Source organism: Euprymna scolopes, chromosome 13 (genome assembly GCF_053919585.1).
Source record: "Euprymna scolopes isolate OS-2025 chromosome 13, ASM5391958v1, whole genome shotgun sequence".
NCBI lineage: Eukaryota > Metazoa > Mollusca > Cephalopoda > Sepiida > Sepiolidae > Euprymna > Euprymna scolopes.
In genome coordinates this window covers 135,542,020-135,562,487 of record NC_136494.1, presented here as the reverse complement: position 1 = coordinate 135,562,487, position 20,468 = coordinate 135,542,020, and the positions used below count along the sequence as shown (strand labels likewise).

The 20,468-nt window shown below is 31.1% G+C and overlaps 1 protein-coding gene across 1 annotated transcript in view; it reads left to right on the top strand.

Annotated features, from left to right (window-relative positions):
- LOC145292198 (receptor tyrosine-protein kinase erbB-4-like) overlaps positions 1-20,468 on the top strand; it is a 165,077-nt gene that overhangs the window by 133,393 nt on the left and 11,216 nt on the right. The window contains exon 11 of the mRNA XM_080138508.1: positions 18,485-18,693. Within this exon, the coding sequence (XP_079994634.1) occupies positions 18,485-18,693 (209 nt within the window). The remainder of the gene's footprint in view (positions 1-18,484; positions 18,694-20,468) is intronic.

Below are 20,468 nucleotides of genomic sequence, written 5' to 3'. Positions count from 1 at the left end.
TATACAGGGTACTGAGATTTGGGAAAATCTTTGTAATCCATTTTAGGCCAGAAATTTGGCTGTTAAGGGGTCAAATTTCAACGATATGACATTTGAGAACTCTACCAAACTCCTCCAACAATTTTGGGTATAAAAAATTGAAATTTTAGATATCGGTTCCTTGGACATGGATCTAACTTAATAACTTGATTTGAGACCAAAACAATAAATTTTAAAGGGTCATAATAGTGGGCAAATTAAAAAAAAATTAGCAAATTACTCAGACAATTTCTGGCCTAAATATTTGAAATTTTACATAAGAGTATTCAGAGATAGGGCAAGCTTTTTAATCGGGTAGGGTCGAAAATTTGAGCTACTAATGTATACATGCATGTATGTATGTTTGTATGTCTGCCTCAAACTTCCGACAGAGGCGACGCTTTTTCACAAGATCAGTATCGTTTTGAAGCTCGACCCTTCAGACGACAGATACCGAAAAACTGGTTAAAAACAATATCTTCACCCTCAACTGGGAATTTTTCAACAGAGAGAGGTCGCTTTTTTAATCGATATTTTCGATTGTCTAGCCTTAATTTAAATCTACGTCACTTCCGGTTTGGCTGTGTTCGTAACAGCAAATACGTCAGGTTTTTTCCGTTCTTTTCCTCCTTCGCGGTACAGTGCCTTCCTACTACCACTTTTTATTTGCTCAACACACATACCCAAACATCCGGGCAACGCCGGACTGAAATGTTGATAAATAAAAATAAATGTAGATGTAAGTCCTAATTAATTTATGATTAGATATTAAGCAGAAATGAATCATAACTTAATGACTATGTCTATCGATAAAACTCATAAATATATAATATTTTATATTGAAATGGTTTTAATACGAACATTTTATATTCAACTTATTGGTTAATTAATTTATAATATACACTGAATTAATCATAGAATAATATTAAGTGAAAGACATTGGAACTGTATAAACATAACTTATCATTGGAATTAAAGGATAGAGTGCATTAAGCATGATAAAAGAATGAATGGTAAACAAACTGAGTTGACATATAGATGGATTTTTTCAAAGCAATAATCATACTAAAGATTAAATTAATGTTAACTCTTTTTTAGCTTTAGGTAAACAATTTCCGGTAAAGGATTATTTAGCGATATTATAAATCTAAACTAAACGTAATTATAGGTCTAGAATTAATTAATACTAAGAATTATAATTGAAGTAGTAATAAATTTGATTATAACAATTAAGTGAGCTTAATTATGTATAGTTTCAAATTCGAATTAATAAATAATTTAATATAACCGGAAAATGAAAATTGTTTTTATTTCGTTTTTTTTTAGTTTCATATATGCAAACATGTGTAATAGACTATAATTATTGATGTTATTTTCGTAAATATATACACATAATTATAATCTAGAATTGTAAATGTTAACTGAATTAAAGGAATAAATTGTAAGATGGTCAACATCATGAACTTTGGAATATAGACTTTTGTCAGTCATTCACTATATATATACGACTGATATATATATATATATATATATATATATATATATATATATGTAAACACATGCATATATATATATGTAAATATATATACAAGTTAGAAAAGCATTTCATCCAAGGCATGAAAATTGTTGAACAAAATGTTTTTACTATAGGCTTTAAAAATAAAGGTACAAGATTTAATTTGAAATTTATTTTATCTTCAAAGTGCACTTTTATAAATCTTACAAAGTAAGGTATAACAATTTAATTTAAATTGAATAAAAAATTACCTTGGATTTATTTTATGTAATGTACATTCTGTTGCACTTTTTAAAAAAATCATTGAAAATTTTATATCTATATCATTACTTGCTAGATGAAAAATAATGTTTTTAAATTGGAAAATGTACATTACATAAAATAAATCCAAGGAATTTTTTTTCATTCAATTTAAATTAAATTTTATACCTTACTCTTTAAAATTTATAAAAGTGTACTTTGAAGATGAATAAATTTCAAATTAAATCTTGTACCTTTATTTTTAAAGCCTAAAGCATTTTGTTTAACAATTTTCATGCCTTGGATGAAATGCTTTTCTAACTTGTATCTTATCTTTTTAAGATTATATTTTAAAACTCTCCTTCTCTCTATTTCAGTTTGTATTTTTCCTCACAACTCACCTCATTTTTGCAACCCCATCTTTGTATTATTACAGGTCTGAATATTCCCTCTGTTTCAGTTTGTATTTCTCCTCACACCACAACTCATTTTTGAAAACCCCCTCTTTGTAATACAGGTCTGAATAATGAGAAAATCTGAATTTTTTAAAACAAATCTTTAAAATAACTTTTTTAGATTAAATCTTTTTAAACTTCGGTGCTAGTGCAGAGAGTGATCCGCGCTATTTTTTAAAATCGTATTTCCAAGTTTAATTAAAGTTTTATGATATGTTTTTTATTCAATTTTAAGATTGAAGTATAGAATAGGTACAAAACACCTTCCCCTCCCCATGTTAAGAATGGCTTTTTAAATAATAACGTTATTATTTACGTCCGGATCACTCTCTGTACTAGTACCTAAACTTCTTTCAGAATAGAAAATCTTTAAAATTTAATAAGGAACATATTTCATATAGGTTTCATTAACAAATATTCAGCACATAACGAGAAAAATAGACGAAAATTTCCAAAGGACTATATAACTGGTTACGGTCAATAGTAGTCCTCGCCAGCGAAAGTCTTTGCTATTATTATTATTATTATTATTGTTATTATTATTATTATTATTATTATTATTATTATTATTATTATTATTATTACCACTGTACCCGGTCATGCGTTGCTGTGGCTCAGTTTGTTAAAATGGAAGACATGTGAAAGTAGAGAAATGTTTGATTCTTTTTTTCAAGAGAATGTACAAATTATTTTTTTTTCAAACAGATGTTAAGAAAATACACAGAAAACTACTTCCATCATTAATTATGCAAAAAAATAAATAAAATGTTGATTTAGTGTTTCAATATTATGCTTATAAATTACGATAAAACTTGCTGAGTATGTGCTGTTTTACGGTTGTTGTAAAAATGGAAGGGAAACTTAAATTTCGCTTCGTTTTAATTTTTCTTAATTTTTTAATTGTGCCCCCCCAAACGAATATAATCAAAACAGTAACATTCAACAATTGTACTTTATGCATATAAAACACAAAATATTTATTAAAAAAAAAAAAAGTTAATAACGAAAGGGAAATAATTCCATTTTTAAACGAAAAAGTCAGTTTGGTATATCTTTTTGTTATTTTTTACATAAGTCTAGCTTACCATTCACATTGGAAATGTCGACATTTATAGGTTGTCGGGTACGTTTACAACGAATAAACACTCCAATCTAGTAGATGTATCAGAATTTTTGTAGGAATTTTTTACACCCCTATCACGAAACTGCGAATACAATATAAAAATCTCGTAATTTCTCTTTTAAAAGTGGGTTGTTTATTTTCTTTATGGATTATACTTCCAAAATAAACTATTAAAGTTTTTTTTTTATTTTTTAAAAAACAGTACTGAATTTTACGAACTCAATATTTTTCAATTTTTAAACTTTAAAAATCTATCCAAATTTTTCTATTGATTCTATTTTTAGGATATTTTCAGGGTCAATGTGAAATTTTATGCTCTTTCCAATAAACTGAATATAATATTTTAGACAAACGTTTTTTTTTAATTCACGTCCCTCCTATTTTCAAGTGTCTAGTAAAAAGTAAATAATTAATTTACTCAGCAAAGTTTTATATATCACACATTGAAGAGAAAAGGTCAATAAGTAATATATTCAAATTTAAAACAAAAAAGTAGTGTTTTTTAGAAATTTACCTGTAAAGTTCGAAGTTTAAAACCTTTTTCTTAAACCACGTTATTTGTTTTTTCTTTTATATTTTATGAAACCTTGGTCCTTGCTCCTTTAATTGAAAAAAAAAGGGCTTCAATTACATTTTTCGAGTAGTTATAAGTTTGGAAAGACAGAGGGTAGAATAATTCACGCCTCCCATTTTGAAATGTCTATTAAAAAGTAAATAATTTATTCACCAAAGTGTTATATATCACAAATTGAAGAGAAAAGGTCAATAAATAATATATTCAAGTTTAAAACAAAAAAGTAGTGTCTTTTAGAAATTTACCTGTAAAGTCCGAAGTTAAAACCTTTTTTTTTTTTAAAAACATGTTGTTTTTTTTTTGTTTTTTTAAATGAAACCTTGGTCCTTGCTCCTTTAATTGGGAAAAATAGGGCTTGAGTTACATTTTTCGACGAGTTATAAGCTTCGAAAGATGGGGTGGAATTATTCACTATTTTTCACGAAATTTCTGACACACCTACCAATCTACCCATGTTAAGAACGGCTTTCGGAATAGAGACCCCTAATCTTGCCAGAATACCCGAAAACCTATAAAAGTTGACGTGTCGAATGTGAACGATGAGTTGGACGTAATGTAAAAATGTACCGAATTTAAAAGGGAACGAAATTCAAATTTCCATTCCATTTTTACAACCGTAAAGCAGAGCATTCTATGCAAATTTTACCTAACTTACTGTATTAATGCTATTTTTTTTTAAGCAAAAAAATATTTAGGTTTGGCTATAAATTCCTAAACTCATTTCACCCTAAGTAATTTAGGTGACTGAAATAGGAATATAATTGAATCTTTAATTTCCTGATAGTATGCGAGAATTCATTTTTCTTCGAGTTATATCGAATTTATTAATACGGACTTTAGGGGCTTTTTTCGTAATGTTACTGAAAAAATTATTTTTTAGTGTTACAAGTTACGATGCTTTATTTATATAAAAAAAAGCAAAAATAAATTCTTGCGTTTTTTATTTACTACTGAAAACCATAACTTTAGTAAAGGTATTTTTTGTTTAAACAAAATAAAACATTTTCACTAAGAGTTAAGTAAAAATAATTAGTTTATTATATTCTGCGATCATTATTTGAAAAATACTGCAATTTTCATTAAAATTGGTTCATGTCCTGATTTTTGGTGAATTTTTAAGTAAAGGGAGGAGTCAAAATGTTTATACATTTTGAGCGTCGGCATTCATTTTGTATGTACCTACCATTTTTCGATGATAGGAAAGCGACCACGTGTGGTTAATTTAAATTAGATTTCAATCACATGGTTACATTATCAATAATCATGTGATTAAACCCATTGAAAATTTACCGATATTTTAAACACATTCTGTTTACATTAAGCCTGTAGTGTTTTTTTTAGTGATGCAATGTTGGCAACTGAGATTAAAAAAAAAAACGCGAGATCAGGAGAAAGAAATGTTCAGAAATTCGCTAGATTTTTAACTTTTAATTTTGAAAATTTCAGACGATAAAGTCTGAAATTTTCAAAAATCGCTAATTCCCCCCTCCAAACTCCATATTTTAACTTCCTACCATAAAAAAATTATAAATATAGTATATTCAATATATAAAATGTTCCGTGTTTTCTCACTATATGTTTCTGGAATTATATTGAAGCGGTTAGCTCCCCAGAAGGCTTACATATTTTATCAGCTAGTTTTGCCTGTTTTTTTTTGTTCAGAGAGGATATTTTTTTTTGAAGGAAACAAATCATAAACTCAAACTTTTTTATAATAAAAGTTAAATTGAAATATACTGCAAATTAAATATCACAATAATGGTGCAACATATTTTGAAATTAGAAAAATAAAAAAACAAAAAAACTTTGTTTTAGCATATTAAAAGTATTTAGGTTGGTAGATAATTAAATTCTACTTCATTGGTATAAGTTTTTTTTGCTGTTGTTTCTTCCTTTTTATAATTTTCGATCAAATACTTCTAAATAAAGCAGAGTTGCTTGGATCGTATTTTAAACTAAACTTCGGAGGTTGGAATGCCCCCCACCTAAAATGTACTTGGAAAAATCGATTTTATAGCGAGATTTAAGAATGGTTATCCGAAAAAGGTGAAAAACAAAACAAATAATCAATAAATAATTGTTACGAAAGGCAATAAATGCTACTTGTTTTTTACTTACATGAATGAGTTTATTTTATGTTTTAAAGTATTTTCAAGCGCTTTTCTTTATTTTTTAATCTTAAATCGCGGGTGTGTGGGTGCCAAATATCTCCAGATTTTCTAGAGTTCCCCGCTAGATTGCAAACGAAATCTCCAGATCTAGCAGGAAAACCGCTAAATTGTAACACTGGTCACGTGACAGGAAGCGGTAATAAATAATTGTCCCTAAATAAAAAAGTTGGCCTATCGGTACAAAGAAAAACACCTATTTATCATAGAAAAATTAAGTATAATGTTATAATTAAAAAGAAATATATAAAAACACACATGGATATAGTAAACATATACCAAAACGTGGAAGCCATCCGTCCAGTAGTTTTTAGACTATTAATTGCGAACGAACCAATAGTTACATTTATATATATATATATATATATATATATATATATATATATTATTATTATTATTATTAGATCAATATCCTTGGACGTATCGGCATATAAAAATAAATGTTTAAATTCTGCGATATTTCTCACGGTTAATTTTGGCCTAGTGGTTTGTTCTTTTCTAATGGAGTCACAGGTGGCTTCGGAGCCGGGTTCGAATCTCCCGACCAGCTGTAATTGTGACACCCTGCAATGATGATTCCCGCAAGTTTGAAACGTTAGTGTCTGTAAGCATGTAAACTATTATAATAATTATATATATAATTATATATATATATATATATATATATATATATATATATATATATATATATATGCTCCTCACCTTGAGTTGAGCATATTGAGAAGTGAAAAACATCGTTAAACTCACTACTCGTTCAAGCAGCCGCCAATAGCGTAATGGTTAGAAGCCTTGACTGCCGTATAAACGGTCGGGTTTCAATCCTTGAGGTAGTTGCCTGTCTAGCCGCACTGATGAGCTGTGAAACAGCGAAACAGTACTGTATGTGGATGACTATAGTGCTCCTCACCTTGAGTTGAGCATATTGAGAAGTGAAAAACGAATTACCATTAGCATATAAGCGACGCTCTTTGTGTAAACAAATCGAGCGGAGATATTTCGGACGATATCAAAACATCGTTAAACTCACTACTCGTTCAAGCAGCCGTCAATAGCGTAATGGTTAGAAGCCTTGACTGCCGTATAAACGGTCGGGTTTCAATCCTTGAGGTAGTTGCCTGTCTAGCCGCACTGATGAGCTGTGAAACAGCGAAACAGTACTGTATGTGGATGACTATATATATATATGTATATATATAATATTATACTAAGCTTATTGTATAAAGATATTCCAAAAATAATACCTCTTATTTTTATTCTGTCCAAATGGATTAGAAGGGATTGCAAATTGCATTGTTAAGATAACTGAACTTATGCATTCAAAAATTGTCTGAGTAATTTGGTAGAAACCGCGGAGGTCAATTCTTTAAAATAATATGACTCTAATTTACGTAACATTTATTGTTTTGGGCTCAAATCAAAAGTAAAAGTTTGATCCATTTCCAAGTAATCTTCATCTAAAGTTTCAGGTAAATAACGCAAGTCATGGGAAACGAATGTTTTTAGGAAAACAAAATCCTGCAAATATTTCAACAAAAATTTGATAATGTACATAAAAACATTTACTAAACTATGTAATTATGGAAAATTTAGAAGCGAAAAATTGTCTGAAAATGATTTTCACGGGCAGAAATTTGAAGCCGCTTATTTTAAAAAGTTAGCCTTTACTTTCACTAAAGTTTATTCACACATTTTTTTGGGATATTTTTACATATTGCAGTCTTCAATTCTCCAAGTGTGTGACGTTTCTCAGCTTAGACGCTATATTTCAAAAATCCCCACGGATAGAAATCGTACATGGAAAGATCGGGTGAGCGCTGAGGCCACGGAAGATCTTCAAAGCGTGGAATGACATGATTATGGAATGCAACTCGAACAGCTATCATGGGCTGTATGAGATGCTGTATGAGATGTTGTATGAGCAGTGGCTCCATCACATTAATGCCATATTGATTCATCGTCTGCGAATCTCAGGAAGGAAACTGTTTTCAAACATTTGAATATAGTGGTCTGAAGTTACCGTTACTGTCTGTTCTCCTTCTTCATAAAAGAATGGACCAAAAATCCCGCACTTTACCAAACCAAGTAGTAGTCGCTGATGTAATTCACGAGGATAATTGTACAGTTTAATCAATATATTAAATAAATGAAAATATTGAAAAAACTATATTATACGTACATGGAATAAAGTCGCCCGAAATTTTTTTTTCACTTAATTTGATCAAGTAGTATTTTTTTTTTAAATTTTTACATAGGAAAAGTAAATTTTTATGAGATCGATCGTATCCCGCCATCTTGTTTATTTTGCGAACGGGGGGGGGGGGGGGGCAAGGGAGATAATTTTGAAGTTTGTCAAAATTTGACGAGATTAATTTGAAATATGGGCGGAAAAATACCTGCGTAAATATTTTATTTTTTATATTTTATATTACAGAGTTTCTCTTTCCCTTTTAAATCCATTTTTCATTTTTCCGTTTGCTAATCACGTTTTCGTATAAATGACCCCTCCCCTCGAACGCAAAATCTGTAAAATGGCGAGATACAACCGATCTCATTAAAATTTGGATTTCCTCTGTAAAAAAAAAAAAATGAAAAAAACTACTCGATGAAATTAAGTGAATTGTTTTTTTTGGGGAACTTCATTCCATAACGAGTACGTACAATATACCTTTCTTTCAATATTTTCATTTTTTAAGGTCTTGATTAAACTGTCCAAGTATCGATAATTTGAAGAAATCGCCGAGTAAAATAGAGTGATCTCCCATGAACCAATACCGACGCTACAAATTTGTCCGATAGATGTAAGGGAAGTAACTCTCTCAACTTAAAAACAAAACTCGAACATTAAGAACAATATTTTTTGAAAATTAGGAAATATGAGCTATCTTATATTTATATGAACAGTTGAAGGTATTAACGACATATGAAAAAAGTAGAATTTATATCAATTTTTTATGGTGGAGATGGTAACCTTTTTTTTTTTTTTTTAACTTTAATAGATTAGCAAAAAAAAAAAAAAAAAGAAAAAATCGGAATAAAGGAAACGTGTAATCCAATATTTCGCTATTTAGATTTATCTCCCTTACATAAAAAAATCCTCTCACACAAACACACACACACACACACACACACACACACACACACACACACACACACACATACACACTATATATATATATATATATATAATATATATAATATTTACACACATATTTATATATATATAAAATATAAATATATATATCATATTTACATATATACATATTACACACAGACACACTATATATATATGTATACACACACATACACACACACACACACTATATATATATATATATATATATAAATATTTTACATATATATATATAAAATATAAATATATATATAATATTTACATATATACATATTACACACACATACACACAAAAACACACATCTATATTGATTTGTGTCTAACTTTGCCGTCATTAGGAGATTAATAAGGGAGGTTTTCGAATTAAATAATTATGAATAAGAAACGAAACATTCTTAGCGCGTAAAAAATTGTTTTTTGAAGAATACGATACATTTTAGAAAAAATATAACGGATTTCGGCTAAAAACAGACACTAAAATCCCATTTCAATAAGATGTGAATAAGATGTAATAAATTTCAAATGAATTAATCAAGTTTCACGGGAGATAACTCTTTTTACAACATTTTTATTCTAATAAGTATATTACTTCCCTGTAGCATATAAGCACGTAGGACACATCTTATCAGCAAGATTGCACCAGTTAACAGTAATGTATGGGCGATAACTCTATTTAACTGACGAAAATATGTCAATTTTATTATTATTATTATTATTATTATTATTATTATTATTATTATTATTATTATTATTATTATTATTTTTGTTGTTGTTGTTGTTATAATAATAATAATAATAATAATAATAATAATAATAATAATAATAATAGGTAAAAATAGTTCAAGGATAATTCACAACATCATAAGAAAGAACATGTCGGTTACGGAGCTTAACAGGCTTCTATATGCAGCGTCATATGTTGGTGCGAATCGTCTTGGCTTAATACAGAAGAAAAAGAAATAAAAGAAGGATAGAAGGCCATACTGTCAGAAGTGGCTTGAAGAAAGTATTAAACGGTGGCGAAAAGATATTAGTAGAATCGAAGAAATAAAAAAAGGAGTTAAATTAGGACAGAAAGCCAAGGACGAGCTTAAAAGGAGGTATATATTGCTGGAAAAGGGAACGATGGCCGTTCTAACAATGTCGAAACAATACTGTGGTAGGAAATTAGGAACTTTGTTGGAAAAAATGTTGCGTTCCGGCAGAACAACATTTTCCAGAACAATCAGTCTCAGCTGTATAAAGAATTAAATGGTACTAAATAGGCAGGAAATAACTCCAAACGCAGATGATGCCAGAAGGTTCTTGGGTGGGATTTGATCTGTCGAAGAGCGATATAATAAGAAGGCTAGCTGGTTGGGAGAAGTCAGAGACAGGCTATCAGGAATTCAGCAGATGAAGAACGTTCAGATAACCATTGATGATGTGAGGGCTGGCATACGAAGGATGGCAAACTGGAAGGCACCTGGTCCAGATGGAGTGATGGGCTTCTGGTTCAAACAGTTCCAATGCCTTTATTCACCTATGGCTGCTGCCCTGCAAAGGGTCGTAGAGTCGGGAGATGTCCCTGATTGGCTTGTTAAGGGAAGGACGACACTAATTTGGAGAGATCCTGCAAAGGGAACAGATGCCAGCAATTATAGAACAATTACATGTCTACCACTGATGTGGAAACTGTTAACTGGAATCTTTGCAGAAAAAAATATGGAAATCTTGTGAGTAATCATGTTTTCCCTGATGAACAGAGAGGGTATCGGAAAGGTTCGAGGGATACCAAAGAGCAATTACTGATTGATAAGGCAGTGGTGCAGGATGCAAAGAGAAAGAAGAGGAATCTGAGTGCAGCATGGATCGATTACAGAAAGGCTTACGACATGGTTCCTCATTCATGGATCCATGAAACACTATTGATGATGAAGGTTGCTAGGAATGTGGTAGGACTTTTGGACATAAGTATGGTTCAATGGAAAACGGTGCTGACAGCAAACAGAGAGGTGCTAGGGTAGGTTGGCATTAAACGTGGAATATTCCAAGGAGACTCGTTATCTCCACTTCTTTTTGTAATGATAATGATGCCGCTGAGCATCCTCTTGAAGAGAGAGAAGCTGGGGTATAACTTTGGATCTGGTGGAACACGCCTTAACGATCTACTGTTTATGGATGATTTGAATATATTCGGTAGAAATGAAAAGGAAATGGAGAGATTGGTAGAACTCGTGGGGACATACTCGGAAGACATTGAGATGGAGTTTGGGATTAGTAAATGTGCGGTGCTGGTAATGAAAATAGGAGTAAAGGTTCATTCGATTGGAATAGTGCTGCCAAATTGAGAAACTATGAAAGAAATAAAAGATACAGGGTATAAATATTTGGGAGTGTTGGAGGGTATAGGCACCATGAACAGAGAAATGAAGGAAAAAGTCAGGAAGGAGTATCTTAGAAGAGTGCAACTAATTGCGAAGTCGAAATTGTATGGAGAAAACCTAATGAAAGCAGTGAATGCATGGGCAGTCAGTGTTTTGAGATACAGTGCGGGGATTTTAGAATTGTCTGAAAAGGAGTTGCATGTCATGAATATCAACACAAGAAAAGTTTTAGCAATGTTTGGTATATTCCACATTCGAAGTAGCGTAGCAAGGCTGTATCAAAAGAGGAAAGACGGTGGGAGAGGATTGAAAAGTGTAAAAGATTGTGTTAGAACTGAGGAGATGTCGTTGAAGGAGCATGTGGTTAGAAGTGAGGAGTGGTGCCAATGAAGTGGAGGTATGTGAGACCAAGGCTGATTATATGAAACGTATGGATAGAGAAAGGGCAGAAGAATTAGCTAGGAAGAAAATGCACGGAAGGTTCTTCCAGGATATAGCAGAAGTGGCTGATGAAAGATCATGGCAATAGCTTAGAGCTGGGTATCTGGCTAAGAGTACTGAAGCTTTTGTTTGTGCAGCAAAAGAACAGGCATTAGGAACACGATTGTTCAAAAAGGTGGTTCTAGGAGAGGAAGTTGCTGCAGAAAGCCGGATTTGTGGTAAGATCTCAAAGTCAATTGCGCACCCTGCAGCAGGGTGTAGTGGATTAGCCCAGAGAGAGTGCCACAAAAGACACGATCGCATGGGACTCCAGATATATTGGTAGGTCTGTAAGAGGGTTGGGGTGAAGTGTGCTGGAAAGTGGTTTGAGGAGGTGCCTGATGCAGTGAGAACAAGTGAGGATGGAAATGTAGAGGTATGGTGGAACAAAAGTGTCATAACGACCAAGCAATTGGAACATAATCATCTGGATTTGGTCGTCATTGACAAGGTCTAAAAAAACTGGCAGATTGTAGACTTCTCAGTACCCTGGGACAGGAAGGTGAGAGAGAAAGAGAACGAGAATTAAAGCAATTATGCTCCATTGGCCTTGGACATAAAGCGTATATACGGGGTTAAAACACAAATAATCCCGATCGTAGTAGGTACACTAGGAGTAGTATCAAGTCGTCTAGAAGGATAATTGAAAAAACTACGAATCCCCGATATTTTAGGCGGCTTTCAGACTTCTGCTATTGTAGGTACCACCAACATCCTTAGGAAAACCCTTGGTCTTTGAAGCTCCTGGTTTGGAACCTGGATTGAGGTAAATCCTCTTGAAATGAATTCCATCCCTTTCCAGGGAGACGTTGATAAACGAAATCAGAATTCTTTTTCTTCTTCTTCTTCTTCTTCTTCTTCTTCTTCTTCTTCTTCTTCTTCTTCTTCTTCTTATTATTATTATTATTATTATTATTGCAGTTGTTGTTATGAAATCAAATTAAATAAATTAGGAAAATAAAACAACTTATTTATTAGCTACGTAAAAATGTTTAGTTATTTTAAAAAGTTTGATTCAGATAACCATCATTTTCATTATGTTCTATTGATGTAATTAATCACTTTTGAATTTTAACTTTAAACTATTTGTCGACTTCCTCGCATCACTACGGATTATGCAGTGCACCATGCATTCCTTGTTACTTGGCTGTTGTTGTTGTTCTTGCTGCTGTTACTGTTGTTGTTGAATATCATTCATGACGATTATTGTTAACATTCGTTTCTCTGATATTTTCTATTAAGTTTGTTTCTATTAAGAATAGTTTCTAGAATGATGTCGGGTATTTACGGGACGGACTACTTGAAGGTTGTCAACATCCATAAATGAAAGTATTTCCTGAGAACGAACTTGATTCGGACATGGCCCACCCAGATTATCAGTCAGTGTCGTTAAGCACTTTTTTTTAAATATTAAACTGACATTGTCGCATATCTTGCCATCGTGGGAGACAAGTAAATAAATGGCGTTTTTCAAGGGATCTTTAGTGCCCTCTCATTCTAAGCCGAGTAATGGCCCATTTTTTAATGAATGAAATTTGAAAACTTATATTTTTTTCATTTTTAAAAGAGTGATGCTAGCGAAAAGAGAAGACAACCCAAATTAATGCTTTTTTTTAAATATTAGAAAATAATTGTTAGAATTCTTAGAGACTATTATTTAATTAAATAATTTGATCTTTTTGAAAAAAATGTTTATATAAAATTTGTAAACTGAATGTCATATTTTATTTGTGCATTTTTTCAAGAAATATTAATTTTTAAAATAATCATTTTGCAATATAAAATGTAATATTTTATTTTAATTATTACCAGAAATTTTGGTTCGAAAAAACAAACAAACAAACATTTATTTTTGATTATCTCCCCTTTTCGCTATTATCACGGCTCAGAAAATGAAAAAGAAAAAAAAAAGCCTACTTCCGGGAGGTTTAAGTGCACTTGTGCCAGCTTAGTTTGTTATTTCGTTTCAATCCTAGCTTGAAGTAGTTGTTGGTCATAATACACACACACACACACACACACACACACACACACACACACACACACACACACACACACACACACACACACACACACACATATATATATGTATATATATATATATATATATATATATATATAAATCAATATTTGTTGTTTGCTTTTTTTAGCGATATGAACAACTTCGAAACGCTGTCTTTTTTTTTTGTTTTTTTTTCGCTACCTTAGCGGTTTTTAAGAGCTATAAGTTCTTATTTTGATTCATATATCTATATAAATGGATCGCCCTTATTCTGTATGGGACGTGTATATATATACATATATATATATATATATATATATTACTGTCATTAAATGTTTTAAATATTTCATTAGCTTATTATCAATAATAGAATACACAAATTCGCATAATCATTCTTCTACCTGTCAGATATGTGATACCGCTAGCGAAAAAAGCAATGCTGTTTGTGTAAACAAATAGATTTTAGGTCATTTAGTATTTTCACATGCCCATCACAGCAGCAGCGATGTAGCGTAACGGTGGGATGAGCTGACTCGCAATGGCAGTTGAGTTTCAATCGTGACTTGAAGTAGATGCTGGTCTATACTCTCTGATGAGCTGTGTTGCAACGAAACAGTTCTGTATGTTGATGACTACATGTATATATATATGTATATATATATTGATATATATATATATATAGTCATCAACATATGCATGTAAGATTATATATATATATATATATATATATATATATAAAATCTTACATGCATAAAACTCCTATATGTTGATGACTATATATATATATATATATATATATATATATATATATAGTCATCAACATATAGGAGTTTTATGCATGTAATATATATATATATATATATATATATATATATATATGTAATATATATATATATATATGTAATATATATATATATATATATATGTATGCATATTTATATATGTAATATATATATATATATATATATATATATATATATATATATGTATGCATATTTATTTATTTTTTTTATTTGCGATTCTGTTGTATTTAATTGTTTCGTTACCTAAGCGGGGAGGGAGTTACTTTCTTTTTGTTTATTTGTATCGCTTTGTTTTTTTTTTGAGACGCATTTTTGTTATTATTGTTAATTATTAATAATTATTATTACTTATTAAGTATTAAAAAAAAATTATTTAAATATTTATTGCGTGCATGAATGTTATCTATGAACAATTGTTTCTGGGTATCACCGCGATCAGCATGGCTAAACTTAAAGAACTAAAAATAAACTTGTAAGAGATATTTAAAATATTACAAAAAGAAGTAACAAATATAACGCACATAACAACAACAATAACATAACAACAACAATAACATAACAACAACAATAACATAACAACAACAATAACATAAACCGCTGATACAAAGTTTTTTCCTAATTATTTGATTCCATGACTTAATATAAGATCAATGTTATGAACAAATCTTTCAAAAAGGTTATTTGATATAATAATAAAAATTGAACCAGTCAAGAAAGAATTCCAATCCTGTAATCGAGGATAGAATAGATACCACAATTTGATGATAACCCAATCTTTAATATATATATATATATATATATATATATATATATATATATATATATATATATATATATATATATATATATATATATATACTAGCATTCCAGCTCAGCGTGGGCCGGGTGTTTGGAGGTGTATGTTGAGCAAAAGAAAAAAAAAAAAAAGAAAAAAAGCGGTCAATGTTTTTAACTTTGACCCCTATTTTGACCCTTTAACATTTATTGTTTTGGGCTCAAATCAAGTTATTAAGTTAGATCCATGTTCAAGGAACCGATATCTAAAATCTCAAGTGTTTAGACCCAAAAATATCGGAGGAGTTTGGTAGATCTCAAAGGTCAAATCGTTGAACTTTGACTCCTTAACAACCGAATTCCTGGCCGAAAACGGATTACAAAGATTTTTCCAAATCTCCGTACCCTGTATATCAAATTTCGAGTCTGTAGACTGAAAATTCACAGAGTTATTGTGTTGGAAAATGTACACAGACACACACACATACAAACACATACACGTTCACTTATATATACACTTGTGCCCGATATTATTCATACCCCTCGGATCTTTGAGATTTCTATAAGAATATTGCTCAAACCAGAAGATAGACAATATTAAAGGGATTTCAAACAATAAATCAAGCATAAGCATTTAATTTAAACTCAACAAATAAATAAATTATGCAAGTTTGAAGCATTATACTAAGAAAAACAATAATGGCACTAGTTCAAAATTATTCATACCTCTCTTACTAATAGTCAATAGCATGCCCTTTATTCTTAATAACTGCCTGTAACCGTTTTGGATATTTATCAACAAGGTTTTTACAATCAACAACACTGATTTTTGACCATTCTTCAATGCAGTAGTTCTCTCAATCCCTCAAATTTCTAGGTTTCCGCTTTTTAACCTCAGTTTTCAATATGTGCCAGAGGTTTTCGATAGGGTTCAGGTCAGGACTCTGGCTAGGCCATTCCAAAACATTAATGTGATTATCCTCAAACCATTTCTTGACTATTTTGGCAGTATGTTTTGGATCATTATCCTGTTGAAGGACCCAGTTTGGTCCTAAATGGAGCTTCTCCGCATCCTGTCTAATGTTTTTCTGGAGTATCTCCAAATATTGCTCCTTCTTCATGGTTCCATCTATCTTGACCAAACTACCTGGACCACTAGCCGAAAAGGAGCCCCAAAACATTAGGCTACCACCACCATGTTTCACCGTGGGTATGGCGTTCTTTGGGTTGTAAGCTTCTCCTTTCTTCCTCCAAACGTAAGAAGCATCCATATGGCCAAACAATTCAATTTTTGTTTCGTCAGTCCACAAAATACTTGAGAAAACGGACTCTGGAGAATTCACATGGGTCCTAGCAAACTTTAGACGTGCTGCAAGGCGTTTTCCGGTGTGCAATGGAGTCCTTCTTGGTCTTCTTCCTTTCAGACCATTTTCATGCAGAGTCCTTTGCAATGTTTGCCTTGATATTTTTATGCCAGAAGACTCCAGATTTTCTAAAATGTCTTTAGTAGTGGTGGTTGGATTTGCATTAACACTTATTACAATATTCCTGATGGCTCTAGCAGACAGTTTCCTTTTCCTTCCTCTACCAATCAAGTTGTTTGTTGTGTGGTGGCTCTGGAATTTTTTGATGATGCTCTGTACTGTTGCTGGAGGGACCTCAAATTTCTTGGAAATTGACTTGTAACCTAAACCATCCTTATGTGAATTCACAATTTTAGTCCTAAGATCATTACTAAGCTCTTTTTTCTTCCCCATTCTAATAATTTTTATTCTTTTTTTGGTTTTCAGTTGATATCATTTTAATTTCTGAAAAATGCAAAAAACGAAATGAAATTAATCAAAGGTTGTATAAAAGCATTCAAAATAAGAATCAAACAGGAAACAAACAGTCAGAAACTCGATTAATACTGAAAAAATAAGGGGGTATGATTATTTTTGAACATTGCAGATTTTATAAATAGCTGTATATTTCTTTTATTACAAGTATCCCGAGATTTTAAAATGACGAAAATGATCAGAAGAGGTTTATTAAGAATATTTATCAATATGGACGTAAACAATAAATTCTTACAAAGTTACAACTAATAAACTCAATTTTCAAGAGGGGGTATGAATAATATCGGGCACAAGTGTATATATATATATATATATATATATATATATATATATATATTTTATTATTCATTTCAATACAATACAAGCTTATATATATAATAATATATATTTATATTTTATTCATTACAACACAAGAGAGTCTGTTCAATTATGATTAAAGGGGGAATCATACCTGCCACAAATCACTCAATTACATTTCTTTCAACCACATGAAGATGTGATCGAAATATCGATCGACATGTATCGGCAATCGTAGCGAGTGTCTAAATTTATGACTCGAATTGTGTTATCTAATTCTTTCCCACTGCAAAAAAAGGTGATACAATGTCGGAAGGTTAGATATGTCAAGCTAGCGCCCCTGAATGAGGAGCACTCTGGCTTTAAAAATGCTTTGTCAGTCCAATTTGCGTTCCCCGTTTTGGGTGCATCAGACCGTAAGCAATAAAGTTTCTCCCTTTGAAAGACGGAAAGCAAGGTTTGAAACGGTGGACCTCCTAGGACTACTCAGAATGAATGTCTCAGCCCACTAGATAAAAGGCCATCGAAATGCCCCAGTTTTTGTCAGACTGATTATTGGGTGAGTGTATTATTCATGAGAAATGTATATTAGCTTACCCCATGACATAGACATTTGTGTAAAATTGAGTTCTGTCTTCCATTGAGGGAGTGATTTTTAAGGTCTTCTTTGTTATCTTTTTTTGTTTCCTTTTCCTTTCAGGAAATACAGGTCAGGTATGTGACTACCAGTGTAAGCTGAGCGGATGCTGGGGTCCTGATGCCGAAGATTGCATTGAATGCATCAATTACCGAGTCGAAGAGACAGGCAAATGCGTGCCATCTTGCTGGAACGTCAGTATGGTGTTCGACAGCGGGCTGAACACGTGTAAACCTTGTCACGAGGAATGCCAGAACGGCTGCACGGGATCCGTAAGTAACTTCTTTCAAAACATGTATCATCGTAAAATGTAAAGACATGACGCTTGTAAATATTATTTATAGAAAATGACATTTTTTTGTAATGTTTGATATCTTATTGAGAAATAAATCGATTATATTAATAAATAAATCAATTGATTACACGATCATATCCTTTTTTCATACAATATTATTTTTTCCTTTATAGCATGATGTTCCAACCGATATTTATTGAAGACTTGTAATTACAAACCACATATTTATTTTTTTAAATTCTTTGAATCGTGGATGAAAAAAAAAGGAAGAAAAAGAAAAATCGATTCGAACACTTGATATATGATATGATATATCGTCGAAACGTGGAATAATTAAGAAAAATAGCGATAATATATTCATCCAAAATTTTGAAGGAATATTAAAAGAACTTACTTAATTAATATTTATACTCAGATTAGCAAAGCAAATGATTGCCTGATGGTGGTTGGAAAAAATAATTTGATACTATTTATGATGAAAAAAAATAAATTTATTTCCCAGATGTATGAGTACTAATAACGGTATTTAGACATATATGAAAAAATAACTAATTAGGCAATTTTGAATCAAATTTGAAAAAAAACTAATTTGGCAATATTTTGACTAAAATTTGAAAAAGTAACTAAGTTGGTAATTTGATTAAAATTTTGAAAAATAACTAATTTGGAAATATATGAACTAAAACTGAGCAAAATTATCTAAATTGGTTATTTTAACTAAAATTTTAGTTAATCATTTTGAATAAAATTTAAAAATCAAATTAGTCATTCTGACTATAATTGGAAAATAGGCTAAATTGGCAATATTTTGAGTAAAATTTGACATTTGACGAATTTTGAAATATTTTTCTGAAATTTGAAATATAACTAAGTTGGCCATTTTGACAAAAAAATTTAAATGCGTCGTTTGCGGTTCAGTGGAACTTTAATTTTATTTTCTTGATAAAGAAATACATTTTCAAAGAAGGAAATCGCTCCTGATAAGGCGTGAAGCCACGAGATGTAAAAATCAAACAACAACGAAAGATAGTTCTTGCAAAGATAAGAAATGCCTATTGGTCTTAATTTTGAAGTGACTAAGGATGTAGGCAGTAGGATGTAACAGTCTGCAACAAAAGAGTTGTACAATTTTTGGAAATTAGTTACTGTATAACAATTAGACAATTTCTTAACGATCAGGGCCATAATTTGGACATATTTGCCTCATATTTGTTCATAATTTGACTAAAACTGTCATCTGAGGGTCACTGAGAACTCGTTCGAAGACTATGAAGATGTCTGTTGTAGATGTTCGAAGTGTCTTTGTAGTTGAAGACTAAAACCTCAACAGAAAGATCTGGCGTAAATGGAGCTATCAATAGAATATAACGAAGCAATAACATTATAATAGAGAAGATATTTTCCATTGCATGTTATATCGCATCCTGAAATCGCTACGAAACGCCTATCTTGTTTTGATTTTAAGTGAAGTCAATCATGCCAAACAGCCAGTAAAAGATAAAATCCTGGAACACAAATTTATTCAATGTAGAACTTAGTTTATTTAGTATTCAACACTGTTTTACCTAATACAGGCTTATATGAACTGTGCTCACCTTTTCAGGTTTACTGTTAAATTTTATGTTACAACAATTATATCGCACGCGGTCGTTATCGTCAACGTGTACTTATACATTCGCGATCTCATCAGTGAGCGATCAAGTAAGCAATTCAAATAAATGAACATTTTTTTATACATAAGTTGCGCGGGTG